The following is a 27,305-nucleotide window of genomic DNA, read 5'->3' as shown; positions in this document are numbered from 1 at the left end:
TGTGGAGCTGAGGGTTTTGATGAAATTGTTAACAACATCATTACAAGAAAGTTTTGGCTCTGAATTTGGTGAAGAATTGGTAGGGAAGTTTGGGGATATATCTAGGCAGGGTTGAACTGCTACGAGGAGTGGATGAGGAGGAACACGGAGGGTACAATATGGGTTGGATAGCAGTGCCCTGAGGCAGCAGTAGGATGGGAGCAAGTTTGATAGCTTATGGAAATGATGTCTGGAATGCTCATCCAGGTACTGGAGAGCAAGGGATTCAATTTCACAGACATGATGAATGGAGTAGGGATTGCACAATAGTAGTATCTTGCAGAGGGAGCAGAGGTGGTTCTGGGATACCTGTGTCATGGAGCTGTGTATTTACAGTACCAGTTTGTGATGGCCAGGGATTGGCAGAATCAGAAAAGGTGTAGTTCATTGTAAAACAAGGGGTGGGATCCACTGAAAGGAATCTTTTTATGGTTAGGCCATTTTGGAGGATGCCATGGTTTAGACAGCATTTGAGAAACAGGATGTGGGACTGAATTTTAGCCATGGGAAGGATACTTTCCTGAACTGGTGAGGAAAGATGAAGAAGGGGTTCATTGTGGCAGGAATGGTGCTAAGGGAAATGGGAATGACGCAGAAATGGGCAAAATAGACGTTGATGGTTATGAGAGGGGCTGGATAAGGGAAAAGATGCATAAAAAGTATATAAAGACATGCAGAAACACACAGAGATGCAAAAATACGCCAAGATACATAAAAGAACCCTCAAATATGTAAAAATACAAAAAAATATGTGAAATTGTGTAAAAATGTGTAAAAAATACACAAAGGCATTAAAAACATACAGAAACATAGGAGAAAAGGAATGATGAGTCATGGGAGTGTGTGTGTGTGTGTGTGTGTGTGTGTGTGTGTGTGTGTGTGTGTGTGTTGCAATAAGTGAAGACAGAGGTAGGGGGGATGGGTCAGGTCAAGGATCAAGAATTCCTGTGTGGCACAGGCAGGTGTGGATAATACAACACTAAAGTATGTCAGGGTGAGATATGAGGGGAGGTCAATAGAAATAAATATAATTATCGGAGGAAAGAATCTGGGGCATCAGACGATGCAGCAATACGCATGGTCACGAAGTCTGTGTTGTGCACAGACGCATATATCCCCACAAGCAAGGACTCCTTTTGCACACATGACCGCCAACTACAGCATCTCAGGCAAGCTGCAATCTGAAGGGAGTGGGGAAGAGGAAGGGATGGCAATCTGGATGCCCCACTGTGGCTGGTTATTGTCTGTACACTGAAAGAATTTTGGCCCTCACTGACCAACATTTCCAACCAATTGCCTGTAATCTAGCCTCCCACGTAAAAGACACCAAACACTTTCTTCCCCAGCTCTCCACCATCCCCACCCTTTTACCTCCTAGATCCTTACTCATCACTGTTGAAACCACCTCCCTATACTCCAACACCCCTCATACCAATGGTGTTACTGATATTGAACACAAATGTATCACGAAGTCCTTCAAACTCCAAACCCACTACCTCATACAACTCACTACCTTTGTCCTAACTCACAACTAATTCTCCTTTGAAGAGAAGGCATACCAACCTGTGGCAGAGCCATAGCCATTTACATGGCACCCCCTATGCCAACCTTTTTGTGGGCCATCTACAGGACATCTCACTGACCAACACTTCCAACCAATTGCCTGTAATCTAGCCTCCCATGTAAAAGACACCAAACACTTTCTTCCCCAGCTCTCCACCATCCCCACCCTTTTACCTCCTAGATCCTTACTCATCACTGTTGAAACCACCTCCCTATACTCCAACACCCCTCATACCAATGGTGTTACTGATATTGAACACAATGTATCACGAAGTCCTTCAAACTCCAAACCCACTACCTCATACAACTCACTACCTTTGTCCTAACTCACAACTAATTCTCCTTTGAAGAGAAGGCATACAAACCTGTGGCAGAGCCATGGCCATTTACATGGCACCCCCTATGCCAACCTTTTTGTGGGCCATCTACAGGACATCTCACTAGCCTCCCAAAATGCCAAACCTCTAGTCTGCTCTGGGTTCACTAATGATATCTTCATGATCTGGACTCAGGGCCACGACACCCTGTCTTCATTCCTTCACAACCTTAACACTTTCTTTTCCATCCACCTCACATGGTCCTCCTCAACCCGGCATCCCACCATCCTCGAAGTTGACTTCCTCCTCTTTGATGGCTCCATCCACCTCTCTGTCCACCATACACCCACCAACCACTAACTGTACCTCTACTTCGATAGCTATCATCATTTTCAAATAAAAAAATTCCTCCAATACAGCCTGGCCACCCAGGGATGGTGCATCTTTAGTGAGAATAACTCCTTTGCTCAGTATGCTGAGAGTCACACCAAAGCCTTCACAGATAGGCACTGTCCCCAGACCTAGTCTGCAAACATATCTCCCTTGCCATTTCCCCTCACACCTCCAAGAATCAGCCACAAAGGAGTCTCCCCTTCATCACCCAGTACCACCCCAGGCTGGAACCAGTGAACCACACCCTACACTAGAGCTTTGATTACCTGTCATTGTGCCCTGAAATGAGTGACATTCTACCCAAAATCCTTCCCACCACTCCTAAAGTGGTGTTCCTCTCCCCTCCCAACCTCCACAACACCCTAGTACATTGCTATGCCACTCCCAATCCCAACCCCTTGCCACAAGGATCATATCCCTGTGGAAAATGCAAGTGCAAGACCCACCCAATCCCCCCACCCCCCTTCCCCCTCACCCCTCTCCCCACCACTTCCTATTCCAGTCCTCTCACAGGTTCATCCTACCCCATGAGTGTCTGGCCACCTGTGAAAGCAGTCATGTCATTTACCAGCTCTGCTGCAATCACTTCACAGTGTTTTATATCGGTATGACTACCAAACAGCTGTTCACCAGGATGAACGGCTGCCGCCAAACTGTGGCCAAGAGTAAAGTAGACCATCGTGTGGCATAACATGCAGCTGAACATATCACACTTGATTTCAATGGCTGCTTCAATATCCGAGCCATCTGGATCCTTCCTTCACCACCAGCTTTTCTGAGCTGCACAGATGAGAATTATCCTTACAGCACATTCTCTGCTCTCATAATTATTCCAGCCTCGACCTACAGTAACATACTGTCCCCACATCCTCCACCCAACAGTTTCCACCCCCTCTGTCTTATCATATATTCCCCATTCTCATCTCCTACCCCATTTATTTGTCACCCTCTGCCAATGCTCTCACTCATCTTTCCCCACCTTCTCTTTGTTGCTCCTATTTCCCCAATCTCAATGCCCCACTGCAATACTGTGCTTAGCATTCCAGTCCCTGCACAGTCCACCAGACAGCATTCATCTCTCTCCCCACCCATAAACTACTATCCCTTCCCCTCCTCTGCCCTCTCCATATTGCTGCTTGCATCCCATGTGATTGCTGCATTCTGGCCTGAGTTGCTGCAGTTGGCGGCCATGTGTGCATGAGGTGAGCTTGCTTCTATGTGTGAATGGTGTGTGTTTCTCTTTTACTGATGAAGGCTGTGGCCAAACATTTTTTGTAAGTTTCTTTTAATTGTGCCTGTCTGCAACTTAATGTGTCTTCTCTAGTGGCAGTAGGGCTCACTGCCTTGAACATTTCCAAAAGCTGGAAATCCTAACTGTCCCCTGTGAATACATTTTTCAAAGTGTTATGTATGTAAAAAAAAAATATTGACTGCTATATGAAAAATTCTTTAGTACACAGCTATGAAACTAGAAACCAATACAATCTGCATCTAGAGAGGAAAAATAAAGATAAAATTCAGCAGAGCTTGTTGTACAATGCTGTTAAATTATATAATAAATTACCCCAAAAAATAAAAGATATTGACACAATTGGACAGTTCAAAACAAAACTAAAATTTTTTTTATTAAATAAAACTTATTACGCAGTAATGGACTATCTGAATTAAAACATGTAGTGTAATTAAAGTAGCCTGCATTGTAATACATGAGGAAATAATTATAATATGAAATCAAAAATTGTACAGTACTATAAGAAAATTACAAATTACACAAGGATATAAAACTAATTTAAGATACCTCAAAAATGTGTGTAAATACAAATTTTATGTGTATAATTGTAGGTATATTGTATTGTATATGATTTTGCTGACGAAATCCACACAATGTAAATTGTTACATGGATTAATAAAGAAATAAATCAATCAATCAAACAGTAAGTAGAGCAATCTGTCTTTTCCTACATCATTGATATTCCTACCTGGGGTTTCCATTGTGTGATACAGTGGACCAACTTATATGAAACATGAAAGCTAGAAAATATCTTTATTTTAAATAAAATGTAACTGGTTCTAGAAAACTAACCATGCTAACCTTACATCCGTGATGATAGAATGGGGAAAGAAAACAGGGTTGCTGTAAAGATGACATTCATTTTAGATTGACAGCAGTTTTGTGGTAATATATAGAATTTGGGATTGTGTACAGTACCACAATGTTTTGTGTAATATCCTGTGTTCACATATCACATATCTGTAACATTGTTCTGTAGAAAATAAGATACTATGAGGAGTAGCTCTAATGAGTCTCACAGTCCACAGGCAGCACACCTGCATCTTGACCTAGCAGCAGGGCACCAGCTTGCAGCAGCTGTAAATACCTCCTCACACATTGACACAGGAGCTCAACTACCACCAGGAGAACAATAACTTGCCATCACCACTGAGAAGTAATATGAACCATACTGTGTGAGATGGTTTTTCTGATGAGCACCTGTGTGTACACGCTCCCATCACTTGCCACTGGCACCACTCTGTCACTCGTCAGCTGTGGTGTTTCGTAGTCAATCGAGACAATGTCCCTAACATCTTAGGCAAGGATTTCTTTAATGCATTCCACTTCTCTGTTGTCAATGTCTGTACATGTGGTATCAGAAGTCATCTCGTTCTGAGAAATTGGTGATATCTGCGCTATTTTTCTATTCCGGTTCCATCAGGTCTCTGCTATCCCCCCCCCCCTTCCCCACCCCCTCTCCACACTTACCCTCCACCCATGAAAAAACAAGATATTGCACAAGCTGGACAGATCTCTCCTCCTCCATGCAGACTTTAGAGCCACAGTCATTGGGAAAGTTGTGATAGTCACCTATCACCCCAACCACAGGGATTGTTTTTGCATCTTGTGAGAGGGCATCTTTATTTCAAGTCTGACTTCCCCAAAATATTTTTTAGCATCACCACCATTCGGCCTATTTTTCAGCAGTTCCTGACACAACACTTGGCCTATATTTCTCATTGACCAAACAGGAAAACCAAGAAAATCACTATGCAATTTAAAATGAGTACTCCCTCTGCTACAATAAATAGTCTGCAACAGAGTATATAGAACTGCACCTCTTTAACAACCTAAAGTTGAATACCAGGGACATATTATGGGCAAGGACAGTGTGGTCAACAAAGGCCACAGAGTATACCAAAACCAGACTGCAGTTATATAAGAACAGAAGAAGGAGAAACAAGGTCAGTATTTGAGAAGGGAGTGAGACACAGTTGGAGCCTGTCACTCATGTTGTTTAGTTTGAAATTTGAGCAACAGCAAAGGAATACAAGGAGACACTGACAAGGGGAATTAAATCTCAGAGAGAATAAATAAAATATCTGACATGTGTCAATGATATTATAATTCTGTCAGAGATGGTAAAGGTCTCTGAAGATCAATTGGATGGGATGGATAGTGTCTTGAAAAGATATTATAGGATGAACATCAACAAAAATAAAACAAATGGAATAGAATGTAGTCAATTTAAATCAGATGACAACTACCAAAATGAAATTACAGCAGAAGAAGGGAAGACATAAAAATACAGTATTTCAATAGCAACAAAAGATTTTTGGAGAAGAGAATTATGTTAACATCTAATACAAATTTAAGTTAGGATGTCTTTTCTGAATGTATTTATCAAGTTTATCTTTAAGGAGAAGTGAAATGTGTATGATACACAGAAAAGAGAAGAAGATTTTGAATTTTTGTGCTACAGACAAATGCTAAACATTTGATGGGTGGTCTGGATAGCTAACGAACAGGTACCAAATTAATTTGAGGAGAAAAGAAATTTATGGCACTACTTGGCTAAAAGAAAGAATATGTTGCAGGACACATCCTGAGGCACCATGAGTTGTGACATTAATAAGAGTGGGGTAGGGGTAAAAATGTAGAGGGAGAGCAAGGGTGTGACTACAATAACCAGCTCTAAGCGGAAGTAGATTGTAATAGTTATGCTCAGCTGAAGAGTCTTGCACAGGATGCATTGGTGCGGAATGCTACACCAAAACCAGTCTTTTGACTGAAGACCATAACAAAAACAAAATAAGATGGTAGTGACAGATGCAACATCACACTCCCCATATGTGGCCCAAATATTCTCGACCTCAGCATTGCTCACCATTTGCATATTAGCCTGATTTCAGATGATGCACCTCAATTCCATTGCCAGACATTTGAGTCCTATTGTGCCATTAACTATCTACTTTATTCCACTTCTCTTCCAAAAATCCAGAGTCCTCCAGGACGCCAATCATGCAGGAGTCATAACATGTGATCTAAGTGCATACTACACCATACCCAACAAGGGGAAGAGTCCAACTGAGTTACCCCACGGGCACTTATCACAGACAGCACTTTGCCTACTTCAGCCAGACAATGAGCAATTGTCAGTGTGTGAACACATTTCTTTGAACTGCAGGACCTAGTTCTCGTCTGCAGCTTTGGACAATGAACTCGCTTTGTACCACTGTTGAGCTCTTGGGTGCAGCTAAGCCTACATGTGTGGGAATTTAATGGTGCTACATTGACCATTTGAGCTGCTGTCAGTTGTTCATGTCTATCAAACAACTTTCACTGCCAGTTACAGGACTGGCTGCCAAACAGAACTACGGCAACTCACAGTTCTAGGCAGCGATCCATAGCACAATGGAATGGCCCACTGCCGCAATGTTTTCTGCCAGATTTTGCACCTCCCACTTTCCCCAGTAGCATGTGCGTGGACTGCCTCCTCTGGCAGTGCTTGCCAATTGGTCACTAACTGCTGCTTGCACTTGTATGAATTATCCCTACCTAACAAGGCTCAAAATCATCACTGATATTACAAGTGTCACTAATTAATGAGTTGTAGCTGGAACATCCTGAGGAATACCTCTCCAGAACTAGAAATCTTGAAGTACTTAATAAGTAATATATTAACGAAAGTAATCAAGTTTTGGAAACACAATGTAACTGTATAGATAAAAAAATTATTCTCCGAGTGGTGGCAGAAGAACACTCTTATAAAGATATTAAAATCTGTAAGGTTTTGGCAGAAGAGTTAAAGGGGAAAGAAGAGGGGTGAAGGATATTGGCTGGTGACATTTAGGAAATGGGGAAAGTTCAGAAGAGTTTCCCAGAACCCAGGTCTGGAGAGACTTACCAGATGAGATGTGAAGGAAAGACTGATTGCCAGGGGGCTTCCACCCTCTTCCTTCCCCTTCATGCATTCTGCCAGAGGAAGAAGACACTGGCTCTGAGAGCTTGCAGACTTCAATATCTTTATATATGTGTGTTCTCGTGTCACTGCTTGGTGAGTAGATTTTTTGTTTATCCAATTATATTAACACATAAGTGGTTTTTGTAGACAGAAGGATCCATATTTGATAGGCATTTGTTACAAGTTACGGTATCCTTTCTTTAAATAATTATTCTTTTTGCTTATGTTTTTATGATCTTCATCTTGAAAAAAGATGAATTTTCTGTTTAATTTAACCCCTTACATGTTTGTATTCTTAAATCAATTCTTCTTCTTTTTCTTTTGTCAATTCCATGCAATTGTAGATCACGTAAAATAATCACTAAGAGGAACTATTCTTTTGAATAAGGTTGTTCTTCCTATTTCCCCAGTGCTTTCAAGTTTTTTGCTTTGTTTTGAATTTTCCTCTGCTTTGAATGTATTCTTCAGTTGTGTTCATTTTGCCTAAGTCTTCTTGTGTGCCTTTGTTCCACTGATTTTTAATCTAGGGAGGTTCCTTTAGTTAAGGTGTTGTCTTCCAGTCTTTTCACATGTCCAAAGAAACTGACCCATTTTCTTTGGTTTGTGACAGAGTTTGGGAATTTTTTGATAGAGTTCTTTCTTGCTTCTTAACTTGGGTAGATGCTATTTTCATGTATGATAGGTCCTACAACTTTTTGAAGGATCATCCTCATTTTATCTTCTTTTTTCTATATCTCTTACTGTTAAGTTTAGCAATGAATGAGCATTTGTGGTGTTACAACTGCTTCATAGTGTCTAATTTTCACATCAATGGAAACTGATTTGTCTTTGTAGATGTACACCATCTCCATCTTCTAGGATGTGGCATTGTTGGCTTCTTTATTCAGTCTTTTGGTTTGAATGATTTCTCCAAGGTATTTAAATTTTTGAACTTGTTAATTTTCCTGAAATCTATTTACAGTACTCTGGGGGCTCTGACAACATTCATCATGTACTCTTTTGGATGTCAAGATTAGTAGGTTTGCTTTCTCTGATACTCCTTCAGGGACCTTCATTTGGATGGTAGCTGAGTCTATATTTTGTCAAAAACTAAGAGGTTATTGATAAGGGCCAGGCAGTTGCTATTGATCCCTTCATATTTCTTTCCTAGTTTTATTTACTGATTCACACTACTTTTTTTTTTTTTTAAAAAAAAGCACTTCCTCTTATTGGACTTCTGTTTTGATTTCAAGTGATTCAGAAATTTTGACTTGGAATTTTTTTTACAAATTTTTTAATCACGCTAAGTAATTTACTATCTACTCCAAATTAATGCAGTGTAGAGGATATGGTTTGACGACAGCATTTTAAGCATTTAAAGGTGATGACACAGTTTTGCCTCAAGATCATGTAGTGACCTATTGTTGAGTTGAGGTTGAAGACTTGTTCCACACATGACCTTTCTTTGTGAAAACTGCCTTTAGTTTCCCCCACATGTTTATCAAGTTGCTTTTCCAGTCTTTTAACTATTGCACCAGAAAGAATTTTGTATGTTTCTGTAATTATTGCCACCTGTTTTACCTCTGTTTTGTAGATCAAACGGATTAGTGCACATTTATATTCATCTGGTATTTCTTCTGTATCCCAGATCAGATTGTCCTATACTCCAAAACCTTGTTTTGACTTAGGTCTTACAAATTCTTCTTGCAGTAACACATCTCCCATCTCATCTTCATCTGCTTCCTCTTCCATTTCTCTAATTTTGCCAAGTTCATTCCCTGGTATTTCTTTGAGACTACAAGGTGAAGAATTTACATTTTGCTTTGCAGGCAGTACGAAGGTCAACATTTCCTTTGGATCATTGCAACTGACCAGTTTTTCACAGTTGTCAGCCAGCAGTTCACAGTTCTTTGAGTTATTCAGTATTAGTTCTCCATTTTCTTTAGTGAAACATGAACTCGGGAGCTGATATACCTGTAGCTCTTTATTAAATGTTTTGTAAAAGCTTGTTGTGTTTTTCTTCTGGAAGAATTCTTCAATGGATTTTAATTGCTTCATGTCAAATGTTCTAGCATTTCCTTTATTTTGACAGTCCATTTTTCTTTGAAGTTTTGATAATTTTCTTGGGCTTTATTACTGTACCAATTTTTTGGTTGGTTGGTTGATTTGGGAGGGGAAACCAAACAGTGAGGTCATTGGTCCCATCAGTTTAGGGAAGGAGAGGGAAGAAACTCAGCTGTGCCCTTTCAAAGGACCCATCCCAGCATTTGCCTAAAGCAATTTTGGGAAATCGTGGGAAACCTAAATCAGGATGTCTGGATGTGGGTTTGAACCATCGTCCTCCCGAACATGAGTCCAATGTGCTAACCCCTGAGCCACCTTGCTTGGTAGCATTTTTTGTATGACAGCATCCTTCCATCTAGAGCTTCATTACAATCTGCATTCCATCATGTGTGTTTCAGAGAACTGCCATTTCCTAAGCTAAAAGTGTAATACTTCTGGAAATGCAATTTTTCTGGAAATGTGCATCCAGTGTTAACTGTCAATTTTGTCTAATAGTTATGCATAAATAAGGGAGATTTTTGAAGTTTTTTCTATCTATCTTCTGTACTTTTTCAGTTTTCAAGCAAGTGTTTGCTCAAGGTATAGTCTGGATTTTTATTTTGAATAGCTAAGCTTTACTGTATGGGTAAATGATGATGGCATCCTCTAGGGTAAAATATTCTGGAGGTAAAATAGTCCCCCATTTGGATCTCCGGGCAGGGACTACTCAGGAGGACGTCGTTCTCAGGAGAAAGAAAACTGGCATTCTACGGATCAGAGCGTGGAATGTCAGATCCCTTAATCGAGCAGGTAGGTTACAAAATTTAAAAAGGGAAATGGATAGGTTAAAGTTAGATATAGAAGGAATTACTGAAGTTCCGTGGCAGGAGGAACAAGACTTTTGGTCAGGCGAATACAGGGCTAAAAATACCAAATTCAAATAGGGGTAATGCAGGAGTCGGTTTAATAATGAATAATAAAAATAGGAGTGCCGATAAGCTACTACAAACAGCATAGTGAACGCCTTATTGTGGCCAAGATAGACACGAAGCCCATGCCTACTACAGTAGTACAAGTTTATATGCCAACTAGCTCTGCAGATGCTCGACTGACATCTCTGCCCAAACTCTTTGCCTTTACAAATGTCTGCTTGTGTCTGTATATGTGCGGATGGATATATGTGTGTGTGTGTGTGTGTGTGTGTGTGTGTGTGTGTGTGAGTGTATACCTGTCCTTTTTTCCTCCTAAGGTAAGTCTTTCCGCTCCCAGGATTGGAATGACTCCTTACCCTCTCCATTAAAACCCACATCCTTTCGTCTTTCCCTCTCCTTCCCTCTTTCCTGATGAAGCAACCGTTGGTTGCGAAAGCTTGAATTTTGTGTTTGTGTTTGTTTGTGTTTGTGTGTCTATCAACATGCCAGCACTTTCGTTTTTAGATATATTTTTCCCACGTGGAATGTTTCCTTCTATTATATTCATATCATTAATATTTGCTAACTTTGACAAATAAAAATAAATGTAAATGTAGGAGGATTCTCTTGGTTAGAGGTTCTTTCTTTGAAACAGTAAAAGTAATCAGTTTTCCCAATATCAGATCATATTAACGTAAAGTGACTTCAGTAAATTTTTTCCATCCCAACTTAATGGAAATTGCGAAAATCTCCTCAGCATTGTAATTTCACTAAAGTAAAACAAATAATTAACAAAACTCAACTGCAATAATAAATGCAGCTGTACAGCTATATATCTGGAATTTTCTGTGTTGGTGATGTCCTTTAATATAAAAACATCAAGTCGCGCAAACTATCTGTGAGAAGTAACACAACTTAGTCACTGACCTAAATAATTTTCCAGTTGTGAAGCATGCAGAATAATACTAACTCCAACTTTTCATAACATACAAATAACAATACATAAAAAAGAACCACCACAGCACACTTGAATGCTGAGGTATTTTTAAAGTAAATGAAAGGAAACAATGTAATTCAGGTCGCGTAGGGCTATTGCACACAGAATTTTCTCCAACAATGATTCAGAATGCTCAGAAAACGGAGAGTATAGTATGGTTTCAATGATATGGAACGGCATGATAACGTTGTTATAATTGTTTTTATGACCAGTAAAGTAGAGAAAATAGAAACAAATGGGAAAAAATTCAGAGTTGATGGTTCAGCCAAGTGGTCTTCTGCATTGCAGTCCACAATGCAACCTCTAAACCACTGAAATGAATGAAAGAGGGTTATGTGGTTAGCGTATTTCAAAATACTTGCTTATGTTGTATTTATCAATGCACATGGAATAGTCATAGAAGTTTAAAGTAGTGTCTGGTAGTTATCAATTTAATACGAATTGCACAGTTACCGCTACTTGAGCCAAAAGAGGACATGTACAAGTGATGAATCATTATTGACTGCTGTCAAAATTTTCATTCTTAACTGTTCACTGCAAATATTTCCAATGTTCCTTTTCTTACTCTGCTGCTAAGTGTCTATAAAACACCTTTGAACTAATCACATAAATTACGAGTCATCTGCTAAAAGCTGTTATGAAACTGATCATTAAGTACACATGGTAGCCAGTAATTTCCTTATCCTAAACTTCCAGTTTGAAAGAAAGTATATGAGAATCAGCAGCATGGGAATTATGTAGCCACATATTTTCTTGTCATTTCTTTTGCTACTAACAATATTTTTGTTACTTAAATTAATATGCGCTAAAAACAAAAGAGATGAATCATAGTGCCACTAACAATTAGAGCTGAACCTAACTTAGAACCATGAATTTTCAACAGTCAAAGATGATCTGACTTCATGGCAATATAATCTAGGATTAATTATTATACAATGCAGATTTCCAGGTTAAGATTGATCTGAGGTTATTTTCTGCCTTAGCCTAAGGTTAAATACTTTATACAGTTGGCTTTTACACACACACACACACACACACACACACACAGAGAGAGAGAGAGAGAGAGAGAGAGAGAGAGAGAGAGAGAGAGAGAGATCATATTTAAATTAATTATTGTGGTAAACAAACCACAGTGCTTTATAGTATATTTTCACACATACACGTACCACCAGCTAGAAGATCTCCTGATGTGCGCTGACTGTTGATAACAGTATTGTTGTATGTCTCAGCACTAAATGGTGAAGCGACTCTAAAACGGCTGTGGGTTGCATCAGGTTCATCAACAGAACTGGAAACTGGATGGTGAATGGAAGTAGTGTGGTTACCCTCATGTTGGAGGAAATCTGGAAGCAAACAAAATGAGCATAGTATTTTAATTTTCAGTCAGATGCATAATAGAAAGTGTATACATTTTGTGAAGCTTGTTGAACATGATGGTTCAGGATTTCAACAACTGCAGTAATTAATTGTAAACAAACCACAGCATCAGTTGCAATTTTACTTTTTAACACTACAGCCAATGAAGCCATTCTCAAATGGTTATATTAATAAGTACAAAAAACAATGCCAAAAACCAAGGTACATATGGAATAAATTATATGAAATGATAAAGTAATAACAAACTTCATCAAAGCAGGGCAGTGTAGTAAAATAAATATCGTTGAATAACAACTTGTCCAAAATTTAATAAGGTAATGGATGTAACACACAAATGCTAGATCCTGGCATTGTAGATGTACACAGATGCAGATTGGTAAGCAGATGAAGCAGTGCTAAAATAGGGGGAGAGAACATCACATAGAGACTCTGTAGAGGCCAGGAAAAATGGACTGGAGGAAGGACATATTAATGACATAAGTACAATGCTTTAAAAATAAAACAAAATACAATATTACATGTCATTTAAAAGATTTGCATAGAGACATATGAGAAAACAACATAAAAAGAAGTAATACAAAAACATATAGGCCACAGATGATGCTCAGAGAATGTCAACAAAAGAAATGTTGAGGCCGGAAAGTCAGCAATGGCAAAGAAGTGGAATAAGCAAATGCACCTCTATACACAAACAAGATATTTACATAATATGAAGCCTAAGGTACTGAGTTGGCCTGTTGTTTATGTAAGTGAGGCACACATACTATATGATGATAAGTAACAGCGCTTAGTTCTTTTACATTGCAACATACTGAATACAATTTCAAGAGTGTCAAGAAAAGCAATATATTTTTAAAGTTTTTCTGTCTCTTAAGCATTTTGTTCTTATTGTGGTGCGCATGGTTATAAATTTTCATTTTTTCCAGTACATCCACTTGGGTCCTCTTCTCCATTCTGCTCAAAAGTGTAAAATTATTGTTAATATGAGTAACACAGTAACCCTTTGTGATTTGGTGGTAATCAAAGGAGCATTTACCTTGTGCATTTTTTCTTCCTGTTTTTGCATGTTCCAAGTATCTGATTTAGAAGTTTCTGCCTGATTGGCCAACATAAAAAGCTTCACATTCACTACAGTACATTTTATATATACCTGCAATTGCAAACTTTTTGTTGTCGGTTCTAATATGTACAAGTAACTGATCTAGTATTATAGCAGTTTTGAAAACAATTCTAACGTTAAACCTGTGGAACGATCCACTAAGATTATATGAAACATTACCCTAGAAGGGAAATGAGAGAAATTTTAAAGTTTTGGCATGAACATCATTATATTTCTTGGCTATATTCTGAAAAACTTTTAAGTTCATATGTTTAATGCAGGGGCGGGCAGGAATCCTGCACGTGTGCGGTGCACTTGCACGCGTGCAGTTAACAGGCATTCTGTGTGCGCACAGGGGCAAGCTGGCCATCCGCTTACCTCCCTTCCCCACCATACCTTCTGTCCACTCCTTCCTCTGTAATGTGTTTTGTTTAGCTAGCTTGCTTTATTGAATAATGGAATAAGGTTAGCAGGAGTGCTTGAAATAAATTATGGTTTGAAAGAGAACCTATTAACTATGATACGTTTTATTTAATTATCACAGGTGGAGTTTACAATACGTTTAATATCTGGAACAAAATTTCTGCAGACAGACAAACGCAAACAGTTAGCGTAAATTTTCATCACTTATGTTTGCTCTTAACCGAGGCTTATTAATTCAGCAAATGGTTTTCCAGCTCTCACTATATTAAGCGCAATTTTATAGCTTGCACGTACCGCTGGGCTATTATTGTTGTCGTCCTGAAAAATTGAAAACAGTGCTCCATAAAATGTTAAATCAGTTAGATGAGAGACATGACGAAAGAAAGTTGCAGATATTTCGTGACCACAGCAACTACAACAGATTCATTTAGTATCATCAGATTGCTCTTCTTAAGATCAGTCAATGTCCCCATCCGCTCAGAATCCGACAATAAATTGTACTCGTCCGTGTGAAATTTATTATAATGCCGTTCAATATTAAACTTCCGCTGACCAGCGAGAATACTGCCACATATTAAACATCTCGAATTTTCACGTTTTTGCACAAAGAAAACATGATTCTCCCATTACTTTTTAAAAGATAGCAAATCTCAACGTCTCCGTTTCCTTGATTCACTCTGCATTTTCCGGTTCTTGAAATACAACGTTCACTACGTAGTGGTCGCTTCGCGTCAACGTCCGTGGCTTAGCCTGGCACTACACTGCCGCAACCTGCCGGCTGCCGGCTGTCGCCACTGCCCCGGTCGACGATTGCCTGCGAGCATCACACGTGCAGCGCTGTGCGCTCACGAGCCGTGTGCAACGTTTGCCCGCCCCTGGTTTAATGTATCATCTTCTCCAATTTTGGATAGGTCGTTATAAGCATTATATATTTCATTACGCAGTATGCCTTTGGGTATGTCTACTGTTAGTTTCCCTTTTAATAGCACTTATTCCATTTGTACCTATGTTATGTGTCTTTATCCAGACAACCACTTAAAATGGCCTCGGTGGTTGAAACTGGTCACAGTGTCAGAACATAAAACTGTAACAGCCACTTTAATTTGTTTCCAAATATATGTGTCTTCAGTAATAAAAGCAAGAAAGAATTCAAGTTTGATGCACAAGCATGCCAGCATGGTGGCTAGCTGAACATAACGAGTCTGTACACTCCGTGAAATAGTTGTGATGAAGTTAGAATCTGTAGCTGCTTTGTCAAATGTCCCAGAATACTGACCTCCTGTCATTTAGTACAGGCTTTCTATCAAACAATGGAAAATTGAGGATGGAATAATGACAACAATGTAAAATCAAACAGCGGAAAATCCAGGATGGAATAGTGACAATATTATGAAAAGGATAGATTGCTACTCGCCATATAGCAGAAATGTTGAGTCGCAGACAGGCACAAAAAGAAGACTGCTAAACAAACGAGCTTTCAACGAAAGCTATCAGCCAAAAAGAAGTTCTTCTGATCTAGCCAACATAAACACACCTATTTGTGCAAACACAACTTGTACACACGTGACCACTGTTCCTGGCTGCCAATACCATACTGTGAGCAACAGAACAGGGTGGGAGAAGCAGTCTGAGTGGTGGGGGTAAGGAGGAGGTTGGGACAGGATAACATGGTGGACTGGGGATGGTAAAGTGCTGCCTTGGGGGGGTGGGGGGGTGGGGGGGGACAGAGAAGGGAAAGTGCTGGAATGGCAACAGGGAAAGTGACAAGTGGGTGACGGTAGTGACTAACAGAGGTTGAGGCTGAGAGTGTTATAGGAACCTAAAATATATTTCACGGAGAGTTCCCACCAGTGCAATTCAGAAAAGCTGGTGTCGGTAGGAAGGAGCCAGATGGCACATGCAGTGAAGTGGTCTTTGAAAAGAAGAACGTTTGTTGGACAGCATACTCAGCAACTAGGTTATCCAGCTCTTTCTCAGCCACAATTTGTCAGCAGCCATTCATGCAACAGAGAGCTTGTCACTTGTCATGCCCATGTCAAACACAGCACAATGGTTGCAGCTTAGCTTGTATATCACATGACTGGTTTCACAGGTAGCCTTGCATTTGATGGGATATGTGATGCTTGTAACCAGACTCGAGTAGGTGGTAGTGGTGGGAGGATGTATGGCATCGGTCACCAGTCTCGCATCTCGTCTATCACAGAGATATGACCCATGAGGCAAGGGGTCGGGAGCAGGGATCGTGTAGGAATGCATGAGGATATTGCACAGCTTTGGTCGGCAGTAGAATACCTCGCCAGGAGGGGTGGGAAGGATAGTCGGTAGGACGTTGTGCTCTGTTGCTCGCAATATGGCCTCGGCAGCCGGGGACAGCGGTGGTAGGTGTAAGACTTGTGATTGCGTGAATATGTGTGTGTGTGTGTGTGTGTGTGTGTGTGTGTGTGTGTGTGTGTGTGTCATCTAATTTGAGGAAGGTCTTTTGACTGTAAGCTCACATATTTAGCAGTCTTTTTGTTGTGCCCATCTCAGCATTTCCAGTATATGGTGAGGAGCAATACATCCTTTTCATAAAACTGTCTATATGGTCTTTAAATATGTCTGCTTGTGTCTGTATATGTGTGGATGGATATGTGTGTGTGTGCGAGTGTATACCCATCCTTTTTTCCCCCTAAGGTAAGTCTTTCCGCTCCTGGGATTGGAATGACTCCTTACCCTCTCCCTTAAAACCCACATCCTTTCGTCTTTCCCTCTCCTTCCCTCTTTCCTGATGAGGCAACAGTTTGTTGCGAAAGCTTGAATTTTGTGTGTATGTTTGTGTTTGTTTGTGTGTCTATCGACGTGCCAGCGCTTTCGTTTGGTAAGTCACATCATCTTTGTTTTTAGATATATTTTTCCCACGTGGAATGTTTCCCTCTATTAATCTATATGAAATCAGATAGATTGCTACTCACCACAAAGGGTAGGCACTGAGCAGCAAAAAAGTACATTTAAAAGTATTCTATACAATTGCATAAATTCCTTCTTCAGAGGTATGCTATGTACATACAGCGTGTCTCTTCTGAGAGTCACCTGGCACACTTTCCCTGGTGTTACAGCAGAAGTTTGTAGTTTCGTTTCTGCATTGTGTAGCTGGAGTCAGCCCAAACAAATAGTGCTCATCACATTGTTCAGGCAACACCTGATGTTGACAGAAAACGTCATTTTGTTTGTCGTTACAAACAAAATGATTGTTGAAGTGAATTTTACAGGCACCTTCAATAGAGCAGTCAAAGGTTAATGTAGTCACACATTTGTTTTATTGACATGTATTAACAGGAACAATAAAACTTGAAGAATAATCAGTACTCCAGCAGTAACAGCACTGCCCTAGCCCACACTAACTCACCAAGCATGGAATGTTACTGTATCACTGCTGGACTGTTGTTAATTCATTTTTCATGCTTTACCTTAACTGTTAATACCTATTCATGAAATTAATATTAGACTTGACTAATTTGGGAGCACTCTATCAAATGGGCATGTAAAATTTGATCAATCGTTTTTTTATTTTTATTTTTATTTTTATTTTTTCAGGGAACAAACAGGTGTCACTTGAAAGGTGTGATGAGCAGTAACTGTTTGGGCTGCCTCCAGCTACACACTGGAAAAATGTAATGAGTATCAGCACTGTGGGATTTATAGCTTCCTAGCTCCAATAGGAGTGGAGTGGGGAGATGGGCAAAAAGTGTCTTTTAAGCCCCTGCAGTACAGGCTGCCCTGCAGCCAAACATGTTGTTTGGAATAGTAGAGGCCAGTTTTGTTGACCTCCTTTGCATGACACACAACGTGAAACTGTCCTGTACGACACGCCTGATGTCTCGGACTAATATTAGCCTGTTTTACTGACCTCTTTTGGAGGTACTAAACATACAGCATTGCGAGGGGGCAAGGAGGGGGGGGGGGGAGATGGATGTTGCAAGAGGGTGGTGGATGAGCTGGGCAGAGAGATGACAGAGGAGGAAGAGGAGGAGTTGAAGGAGATGGCAGACAGAGAAGGTTGTGGAGGTGGTGGACAGACAAAGGGGGAGGAGGAGATGTACAGAGGAAGGCAGGGGTAAGATATGGTCAAAGAGAGGAGGCGGAGGAGATGGACAGATAGAGGTGGATAGGCGTGGTGGATGTAGACCCTTTTTGATAGTCAATATCAATGGAATAAAATGATGTGCTGTTGCAATTCTTGTATGGGGGAATGTTATTTTACATGTTCAAAGTGACCCCCATTAGCAGCCAAACGACATCGAGCTGCTGAACTGTTGAATTAACTGTGGGTGTCGGTGTCGGCATGATAGACACTAAGGATGTCTCAATGGTTTCTTGCTGCTCATTTATTGTAGCTGACTTCTATTGATAAATATCATTTTTCACAGTCCCCCATAGGTAGTGTCAAAAGTCTGGATACCACGGTGGGTACCCAACAGCTGCTCTTCGATCTATCCATTATACAGGTAGATTCTCATCCGAGTAGGCTCTGACATCTCTGTGCTACTGAAGCAGAGTGCCATCCTGCTGTAGGTAAAACCTTTCCTTTCCAAACACCTTTAAGATAGCAGGAAAAATTGATGTTTGAAGCATACGGAGATACACGTAACCAATCATGGTACCTTCAAAGAAGAATCAAACCACACGTTGAAAGACCACACAATACATTAACACCAAGTAGGTTAACATGTTTGTCCACATAAATGCAGGATTTATAGAAGCCTAGTTTATGCAGTTGTGACAGTTTACAGTATTGCTCAGCTTGAACTGCACCTCTTCAGACCAGATAACCATCCCTGCAAACCGTTCATCCTTGAGAAGCATGCTCTCAAACCGTTCACAGTACTCCATCCTTCGATGAAGGTTGTCCTTACTGATAACGTGCAGTTATCTTGGAATGTACACTTTTCACATTGCAGACTGTAGGATTCATAATATGCTTGATTGTCTTACCCTGCTTTCACAATCACCCTGCCTCACAGACTTTTGAGGTGACCTAGTAAAATGTTGCAACACAGCAGCGCTGGAAGCTGGACTTGTTGATGCTTTTGGTTGGGCACACCTTTCCTTATGCACATCCTGAACAGTACCGTCAGCTTCAAATTTATCCCAAATACAATAAATTATTGAACACATTGGTGGCTGATTTCCGTACACATTACTCTATTGTTGTTGTACCTCCATCATGTTTTCTTACTTCCAATACCACTTCAATATGGCCTTGCATTGCTCAAATGACAGTAGTACTTCATTCATTGCTGTGCTGTCATCTGCTGGAAAATGTGCACCAAGATCTGTTGAGAAAACAATGGACTATGCTACCACACAAAATTGCAACAATATATCATTTTGTTCCAAATATATTAACTATCAAAGAGTGTCTACATTTTTCTGGACCCCTTTGTATGTCTGGGAACGCCCCCAAACCACTGGACCAATTTCAACCAAATTTGCTACACAATGAGCAAACTTCAAGAGTGACAGAACTGTGAGGTTTATAACCTCCTATGTCCAACAGATTTGACAGAGCACTGAAAGACCACAAGGCCCCCGGAGTACACAACATTCCAAAAATGGTTCAAATGGCTCTGAGCACTATGGGACTCAACTGCTGAGGTCATTAGTCCCCTAGAACTTAGAACTAGTTAAACCTAACTAACCTAAGGACATCACACACATCCATGCCCGAGGCAGGATTCGAACCTGCGACCGTAGCGGTCTCGCGGCTCCAGACTGCAGCGCCAGAACCGCGCGGCCACTTTGGCCGGCCACAACATTCCATTAGAACTACTGACATCTTTGGGAGAGCCAGTCCTGACAAAACTCTACCATCTGGTGAGCAAGGCTTCAAGAAAAATATAATAATTACAATGCCAAAGAAAGCAGGTGTTGACAGATGTGAAAATTACCGACCTATCAGTTTAATAAGTCACAGCTGCAAAATACTAACGCGAATTCTTTACAGATGAATGGAAAAACTGATAGAAGCCGACCTCAGGGAAGATCAGTTTGGATTCCGCAGAAATGTTGGAACACGTGAGGCAATACTGACCCTACGACTTATCTTAGAAAATAGGTTAAGGGAAGGCAAACCTACATTTCTAGCATTTGTAGACTTAGAGAAACCTTTCGTCAATGTTGACTGGAATACTCTCTTTCAAATTCTAAAGATGGCAGGGCTAAAATACAGGGAGCGAAAGGCTATTTCCAATTTGTACAGAAACCAAATGGCAGTTTCAAAAGTCGAGGGGCATTAAAGGGAAGCAGCGGTTGGGAAGGGGTTGAGACAGGTTTGTAGCCTCTCCCCAATGTTATTCAATCTGTATATTGAGCAAGCAGTAAAGGAAACAAAAGAAAAATTCGGAGTAGGTGTTAAAATCCATGGAGAAGAAATAAAAACTTTGAGGTTCGCCGATGACGTAATTCTGTCAGAGACAGCAAAGGACTTGGAAGAGCAGTTGAACAGAATGGACAGTGTCTTGAAAGGAGGGTATAAGATGAACATCAACAAAAGCAAAACGAGGATAATGGAATGTAGTCAAATTAAGTCGGGTGATGCTGAGGGAATTAGATTAGGAAATGAGACACTTAAAGTAGTAAAGGAGTTTTGCTATATGGGGAGCAAAATAACTGATGATGGTCGAAGTAGAGAGGATATAAAATGTAGACTGGCAATGGCAAGGAAAGCATTTCTGAAGAAGAAAAATTTGTTAACATCGAATATAGATTTAAGTGTCAGGAAGTCGTTTCTGAAAGTATTTATATGGAGTGTAGCCATGTATGGAAGTGAAACGTGGACAATAAATAGTTTAGACAAGAAGAGAATAGAAGCTTTCGAAATGTGGTGCTACAGAAGAATGCTGAAGATTAGATGGGTAGATCACATAACTAATGAGGAGTTATTGAATAGAATTGGGGAGAAGAGGAGCTTGTGGCAAAACTTGACTAGAAGAAGGGATCAGTTGGTAGGACACATTCTGAGACATCGAGGGATCACCAATTTAGTATTGGAGGGCAGCGTGGAGGGTAAAAATTGAAGAGGGAGACCAAGAGATGAATACACTAATCAGATTAAGAAGGATGTAGGCTGCAGTAGGTACTGGGAGGTGAAGAAGCTAGCACAGGATAGAGTAGCATGGAGAGCTGTATCAAACCAGTCTCAGGACTGAAGACCACAACAACAACAACTTGTCCAACAGGAGCAGAGATAACGGCAATAAATAATTTTTTTCAGCCTCTGCCATACAGGCTGCCCTGAACAAGAGGCATGTTACTTGGGAATAGTATTGGCCTGCCTTATTGGCTAGCTTTGCAGCATAGCATGCACATATGGTGCAAGAAACAGTTTTCCCACCTCTGACATGTAGGCTGCCTTACACGACAGGCACGTAGTGTGGCGATAGGAGCAACCTGTTTTATCTACATTACTGAGGCGTTTCCATTGATACGTTCTATCTTTGTATATACAAAACAGGATTTATGTATGTGGTTAATCATTCAAATAATGGTACACATATCACCTACTACATGAGAATGAGCACTTTGGAGGTTAGAACCTCCCAACTCCAATAGGAGCACAGGTACTAAAAATAAAGTGTTTTGTATCCCTGACAAGTAGGCTGCCCTGCATATTGTGTGGGTAGTATTGGCATGCCTTGCAGGTGGTATATGTGCAGATGAGCACAGCTGGGCAGGGAGAGAGGAGGGCATGAAATGGATAGGAGAAACAGGATGTGGATGAGTTAGATGGATAGAGGTGGGAGGATGAGGTGGACAGAGAGAAGGGGAAAGGTAGAGGCAGAAATGGAGAGGGAAAGGAGGAGACATATGCAATATATATGTCAAACTCTTATGCGAGTTAAGCCATGAGGAAGAAGTTACACATGCACAACTCACAACTCACACACTCATGGGCACTGTCATCTACAGACAAAAAGGTCCTACTGCAGTGAGCAGCAGTCTCAGCTGGAATGAGTGTGGGGACAGAGCAGGGGAGGGATAGCAGGGTATGGATGGGGGCATATGCATTGATGGGCCAGGGACAGCATGGTGGACTGTTTGGCGCAGCATCAGAAGCCTGTGCTGGGGGGAGGGTGAGGGGGTGGAGGGGACTGGACAGAAGCAGAGAAAGAGAAAAGACTATGTGGGTGCACTGGAGGAGGAGAGGGTTCTATCAGTGTGCAGGGGGAAGGGGGCTTTTATCATGCAAACAGGGAAATACAAACCAATAAAAGGTAGCACTACAGAAAGAAATTAGTCATCAATTTACAACCATTCACTGTAAAATTTCCTTGAGACATTAAGAATTAACCTAGTCACACCTGTCTAATATATAATGAAAAATGAGCACATCCATTGCCAGCAAGCAAAATCTGTGATATGAAATGTGTAACAATCTTACAGCATTGATAAATGTGGCTGTTTCAGTACATAATACCCTCTTTCAAATGCTATCTTATGCAACATTCCTAACTATGTTCTGACACTGGATTAAAGATGAATCTACATCCTTGTTAATAATATACACTCTGAAAAACCAGCTTTACTGTGAATATGTCAATGTAAACTCCATTTGTATTATTCCTGTGTGTATACAGCATGCTTGCAACAATAGGCAGTACTGTTGGCAGGATGAGACCTGAGTTTCTCCTGGTGTATACAATTTTCAAACAACTTACAGGAATTCAGCCAGGTAGTATTAACAGCGACCGCTGATATTTTGGGTGGGAGCACACCCCATCATTTTCAAGGCAAACTGCAACGGACAAGCGATGTACAGGCAAATTTAAATCCTCAGTTCTCGGACTAATGTAGGAAAGGTAACACACACACACACACACCCCACCCACCCACCCACCCACCCACACACACACACACACACACACACACACACACACACACACACACACACACTGAACACTAGTGCAACCAAAGATGACCAAAGTCAGAGATTTTGATAGACTATTGACTAGCAGGTGAGGTAACATTGACAATCTCCCTCTGTTTTTTGACAAGGGAGAGAGCAGGATTCCAAAAACAGTTTAAACAAAAACCTCCATCCCTGTTTACAAGGTTGCTCACAAATTTAATCTCAACTGCCTCCTTAATAACACTGCTCCTGCTCCAATAGCTGGACTTGCATTCCAATATCTCGGTGCTGTTGTATAACATAGCATGACCAGTATGTTCAGCAATAGGAGATCTATTTGGCTGCTATAATTGTGTGTGCCTTTTATGCTCAGTACATCGGTCCTCCACGGTCCTGATAGTTTGACCAATATACACCATGCCGCAGCTACAAGGAATACAATATATACCCACCTTACGCAAACCGAGATCATCCTTAACGGAATCCAAAAGCACTCTAATTTTAGATGGAGGTCAGAAAACACATTTCACATAATACTTCCATATGACTGATCTTGTTGGAAGTGCTTCCTACATAAGGCAAAAAGGCAGTAGACTTAGGTGTCAACTCAGTATTATCATCAATCACTCGATGCACAGTTGGTCAATAGCACAACACACTTTCAATCTGTCTTTCACTATAACCATTTTGATGAAACGTAGCTTCAAGATGGGGCAGCTCAGCTGGCAAAGTCCCAATGATCCATCATCCTTCCCCCTAACCAAAATGAGCAATTAGCAAGCAACCTCGTAAACAGGGATGGAGGTTTTTGTTTAAACTCTGTTTGGAATCCTGCTCTCTCGCTTCTCAAAAAACAGAGGGACATAGTCAATGTTACCTCACCTGCTAGTTCGTAGTCTATCAATATCTCTGACTTTGGTCATCTTTGGTGGCACTAGTGTTCAGTGTGTGTGTGTGTGTGTGTGTGTGTGTGTGTGTGTGTGTGTGTGTTATCTTTCGTGCATTAATCCGAGAACTGAGGTTTTAAATTTGCCTGTACATCGCTTGTCCATTGCAGTTTGCCTTGAAATTGGTGGGGTGTGCTCCTGCAGAAATATCAGCAGTTGCTGTAAATACTACATGGGCACCATTTTGTGTTTAAGGGATCTCTGGCATAATATGATTAAAAGAGGGGCTAACTCAGCCACAAAACTGTACAGAATCTGACAGGGATTGCTTCAGACCATGGAGGTTTGTTCAGTTTTAATGTTTTTAGCTTCTTCTGGACATTTCTGGCATTGATATGTATAACACTAATTACTGCAGTGGTACAAAGATTAAATTTGGCTGATACTCCTGTCTTTCCTTTGTAAAAGTACATTCAAAAACAAACTTAAGGATATTTGCTTTAGCTTTGTTACCCTCACTTTCAGTTCCAGTTCCATTTGTTAGTGTTTTGATATAAAATCTGCTGCCACTAACAGCTTTAACTTACTACCAGAACTTGTTTATGTTTTGTGAGAGGTTTTTCAATATATTCTGCTACAATAGTCGTCAAAGGTGGAAGGCAACAGACTTTGCTCTCCTGACAGCCGAATGAGTTTCATTCATCATCTCTCTATGTATAGGTCAATACTTTCAGAGCTATTATGCAATAGTCTCTCTTTCTTTACAAGGTTCCTTATGTTAACTACACCAAGGAGCCTACTGCCCATCATGAACTGTTGTGCTATGTAGATATCTGTGAAATGCCACACTATTTCTATGGGCTCCTGTCTAGAGCACACTGCCTCTTTATCTATTGCTGAAGATATTAATGCTATACGAAGAACAAACACAGTTTATGGAATATAGTACTTTATAAAGCAACACGTAAGATACACTGAAGTGCAGGAAATAACACTGAAAAATCACTGGTGCCATGAAAAAAAGCACTTGCCTCACAAGGCACTGAGCTTACAAGTCACAGAAAACACTAATGATGGCACCGATGTCCATTTTATCGAACGATGATGGTGGCTGCTGCAGCACATGGCGGGCAGGCACTCGCAAGTAGGGACGGAAGTAATGAAGGGGTGGGATGGCGTGCCATCCTCCTCTCACAACAGGCCATAGGGCAGGACAGGGAACAGTGCCTCCATAACTACATCCTTGTTGAGGTCAGCAGTCAGCAACAGAGACTTCAGGACCCAGCAACAGAGGTGAAGTCAGGCGCAGTTGAGGCTGCACTGGTGATGGCAGTTTAGGAGTGGGGGAGGAGGCAGGAACCCCAGACAGCAGTCTGGCAGGCCGCAACCCATGCTGCAGTGTGACAATGGTTGTGGGGGAGGTGGGGGACCCTATGGAACAGACACTGCTGTGCGAAGCTGCAGCTGGTCAAAGTGACAGGACATCTCCTCATTAGAAGTGTGGAAGAGGCACAGGAGCGGGCCACAGCAATGCTCAATGATGGCAGGAACCTGGTTCAGCAGGTGGCCAAAACCACGAGCCCAGACAGGCACACCTGGACAAAACCATTGCAAAGAAGCAGACACCTGCAGATGCGGCGTGGGATGCAGCAAGTAGAAGATGTTCTGTGGATGGTGTCCGTGTGGCATCTCTGCTGGGCTCTTGTCCCCCACTGCATTGAAATGGTATGAACTCAAAAAGGGTCTAAAGCAGCATCAGAGAACCTGACAGTTACATACTTCAGCACCTGAGTTTTAAATTTCTGAACTGTGCATTCAGCCTCACCATTAGATTGAGGATTAAAAAGGGTCCAAATTCAAGAAACAGACTGGGGGCTATTATCAGCAACCATGGTAAATGGAAGCACCCCAATTGCAAAAATCCTAGACAGGGCCGAAATAGATGCTAATGTGGATGGACAATGAAGGGAAACTTGTAATGGGTGTCCACTACAATGAGCAATACTGATTTAGGAAAAGCCCAGCAAAATTGACATGTAGGCTCTCCCGTGAGCACTGTGGCATCGGCCAGGGAAAAAAAGATGGCTGTGGGCCACCTGCTGCTGAACACAGTGAGCACAAGTGGCAATAATCCACACAATGTCCCCATATATGCGCAGTTGATACACTTGCTGGTGCACCAAAGCTTTGGTGTGAGAAGTCCCCCAATGACTGACACGGAGAAGCCGCAGTACATTATAGCATAAGGAAGTGGAATCACAACCTGGGGAGCAAGATCCTCTGTAGCTAACAAAAGAACCCCATCAAAGACAGAAAGACAGTGCTGGAGGGAGAAGAGATTACGTAAGGGATCTGAGGCACAGTCCAGGGGTTTTTCTGGCCAATTAAGCTGCCCAAAAGACAGGACCCAATTAAGCACAGGACTCGTGGCAACAGCTGATGCCATCGTGACACTAGTGATGGGGAAACAGTCGACTATATTCTGGTTCTTAATTTCTAAGTAGAAAGAAAGCAATTCATCCCAACTGAATGCCAGTCCTGGCGTGTTGTGCCATCGGTCGGTAATGGATCTGATAACGAGAACAGGAGAGGAAGAGAGCCCACCCCTGCAAGTGATGCACTGCCTTGTTCAGCATGGAAGCCTAAGGGTTAAAATGAGCAACCAACAGCTTGTCATCCATGATCAATGGAACTTAGAACCATAAAAGAAGACATGAACTTCCTTGAGGAAAAACACAATTACTTAAGCCTTGTTTTCAATATGAGAATACCACTGATGAGTGGAAGTTAAAGTCTTGTAAGCATACGCTATGGATTGTTCAGACCAATTCATATTTGGGTACCAACACTACATGAAGACCATGCTGAGAGGCGTCTGTAGTCAACACAAGATGATGACACAGCTGAAAAGTGGCCATCAACACTGCATGAAGACCATGCTGAGAGACATCTTTAGTCAATACAAGATGCTGCCACAGCTGAAAAGTGGCCAGACGTGGGGCAGATTGAAGTTTAGATTTAAGCAAACAAATGATCTGTCAAAAGCTGGAGACCAGAATAAGGGCACATTTTTACGCAAAAGCTTGTGCAGGGGGTGACAGTGGACGTGTCAGATAAAAACTTATGGTAGTATGCAACTTTATCTAAAAATGC

General features: G+C 41.1%; 1 protein-coding gene across 1 annotated transcript in view; it reads right to left on the bottom strand.

The window, feature by feature from the left end:
- Window positions 1-27,305, bottom strand: part of LOC126237535 (filamin-A) — a 914,413-nt gene that overhangs the window by 385,076 nt on the left and 502,032 nt on the right. The window contains exon 16 of the mRNA XM_049947718.1: window positions 12,646-12,822. Within this exon, the coding sequence (XP_049803675.1) occupies window positions 12,646-12,822 (177 nt within the window). The remainder of the gene's footprint in view (window positions 1-12,645; window positions 12,823-27,305) is intronic.

Source organism: Schistocerca nitens, chromosome 2 (assembly GCF_023898315.1).
Source record: "Schistocerca nitens isolate TAMUIC-IGC-003100 chromosome 2, iqSchNite1.1, whole genome shotgun sequence".
Classification (NCBI taxonomy): Eukaryota; Metazoa; Arthropoda; class Insecta; order Orthoptera; family Acrididae; genus Schistocerca; species Schistocerca nitens.
This window is presented reverse-complemented; position numbering and strand designations above follow the sequence as displayed.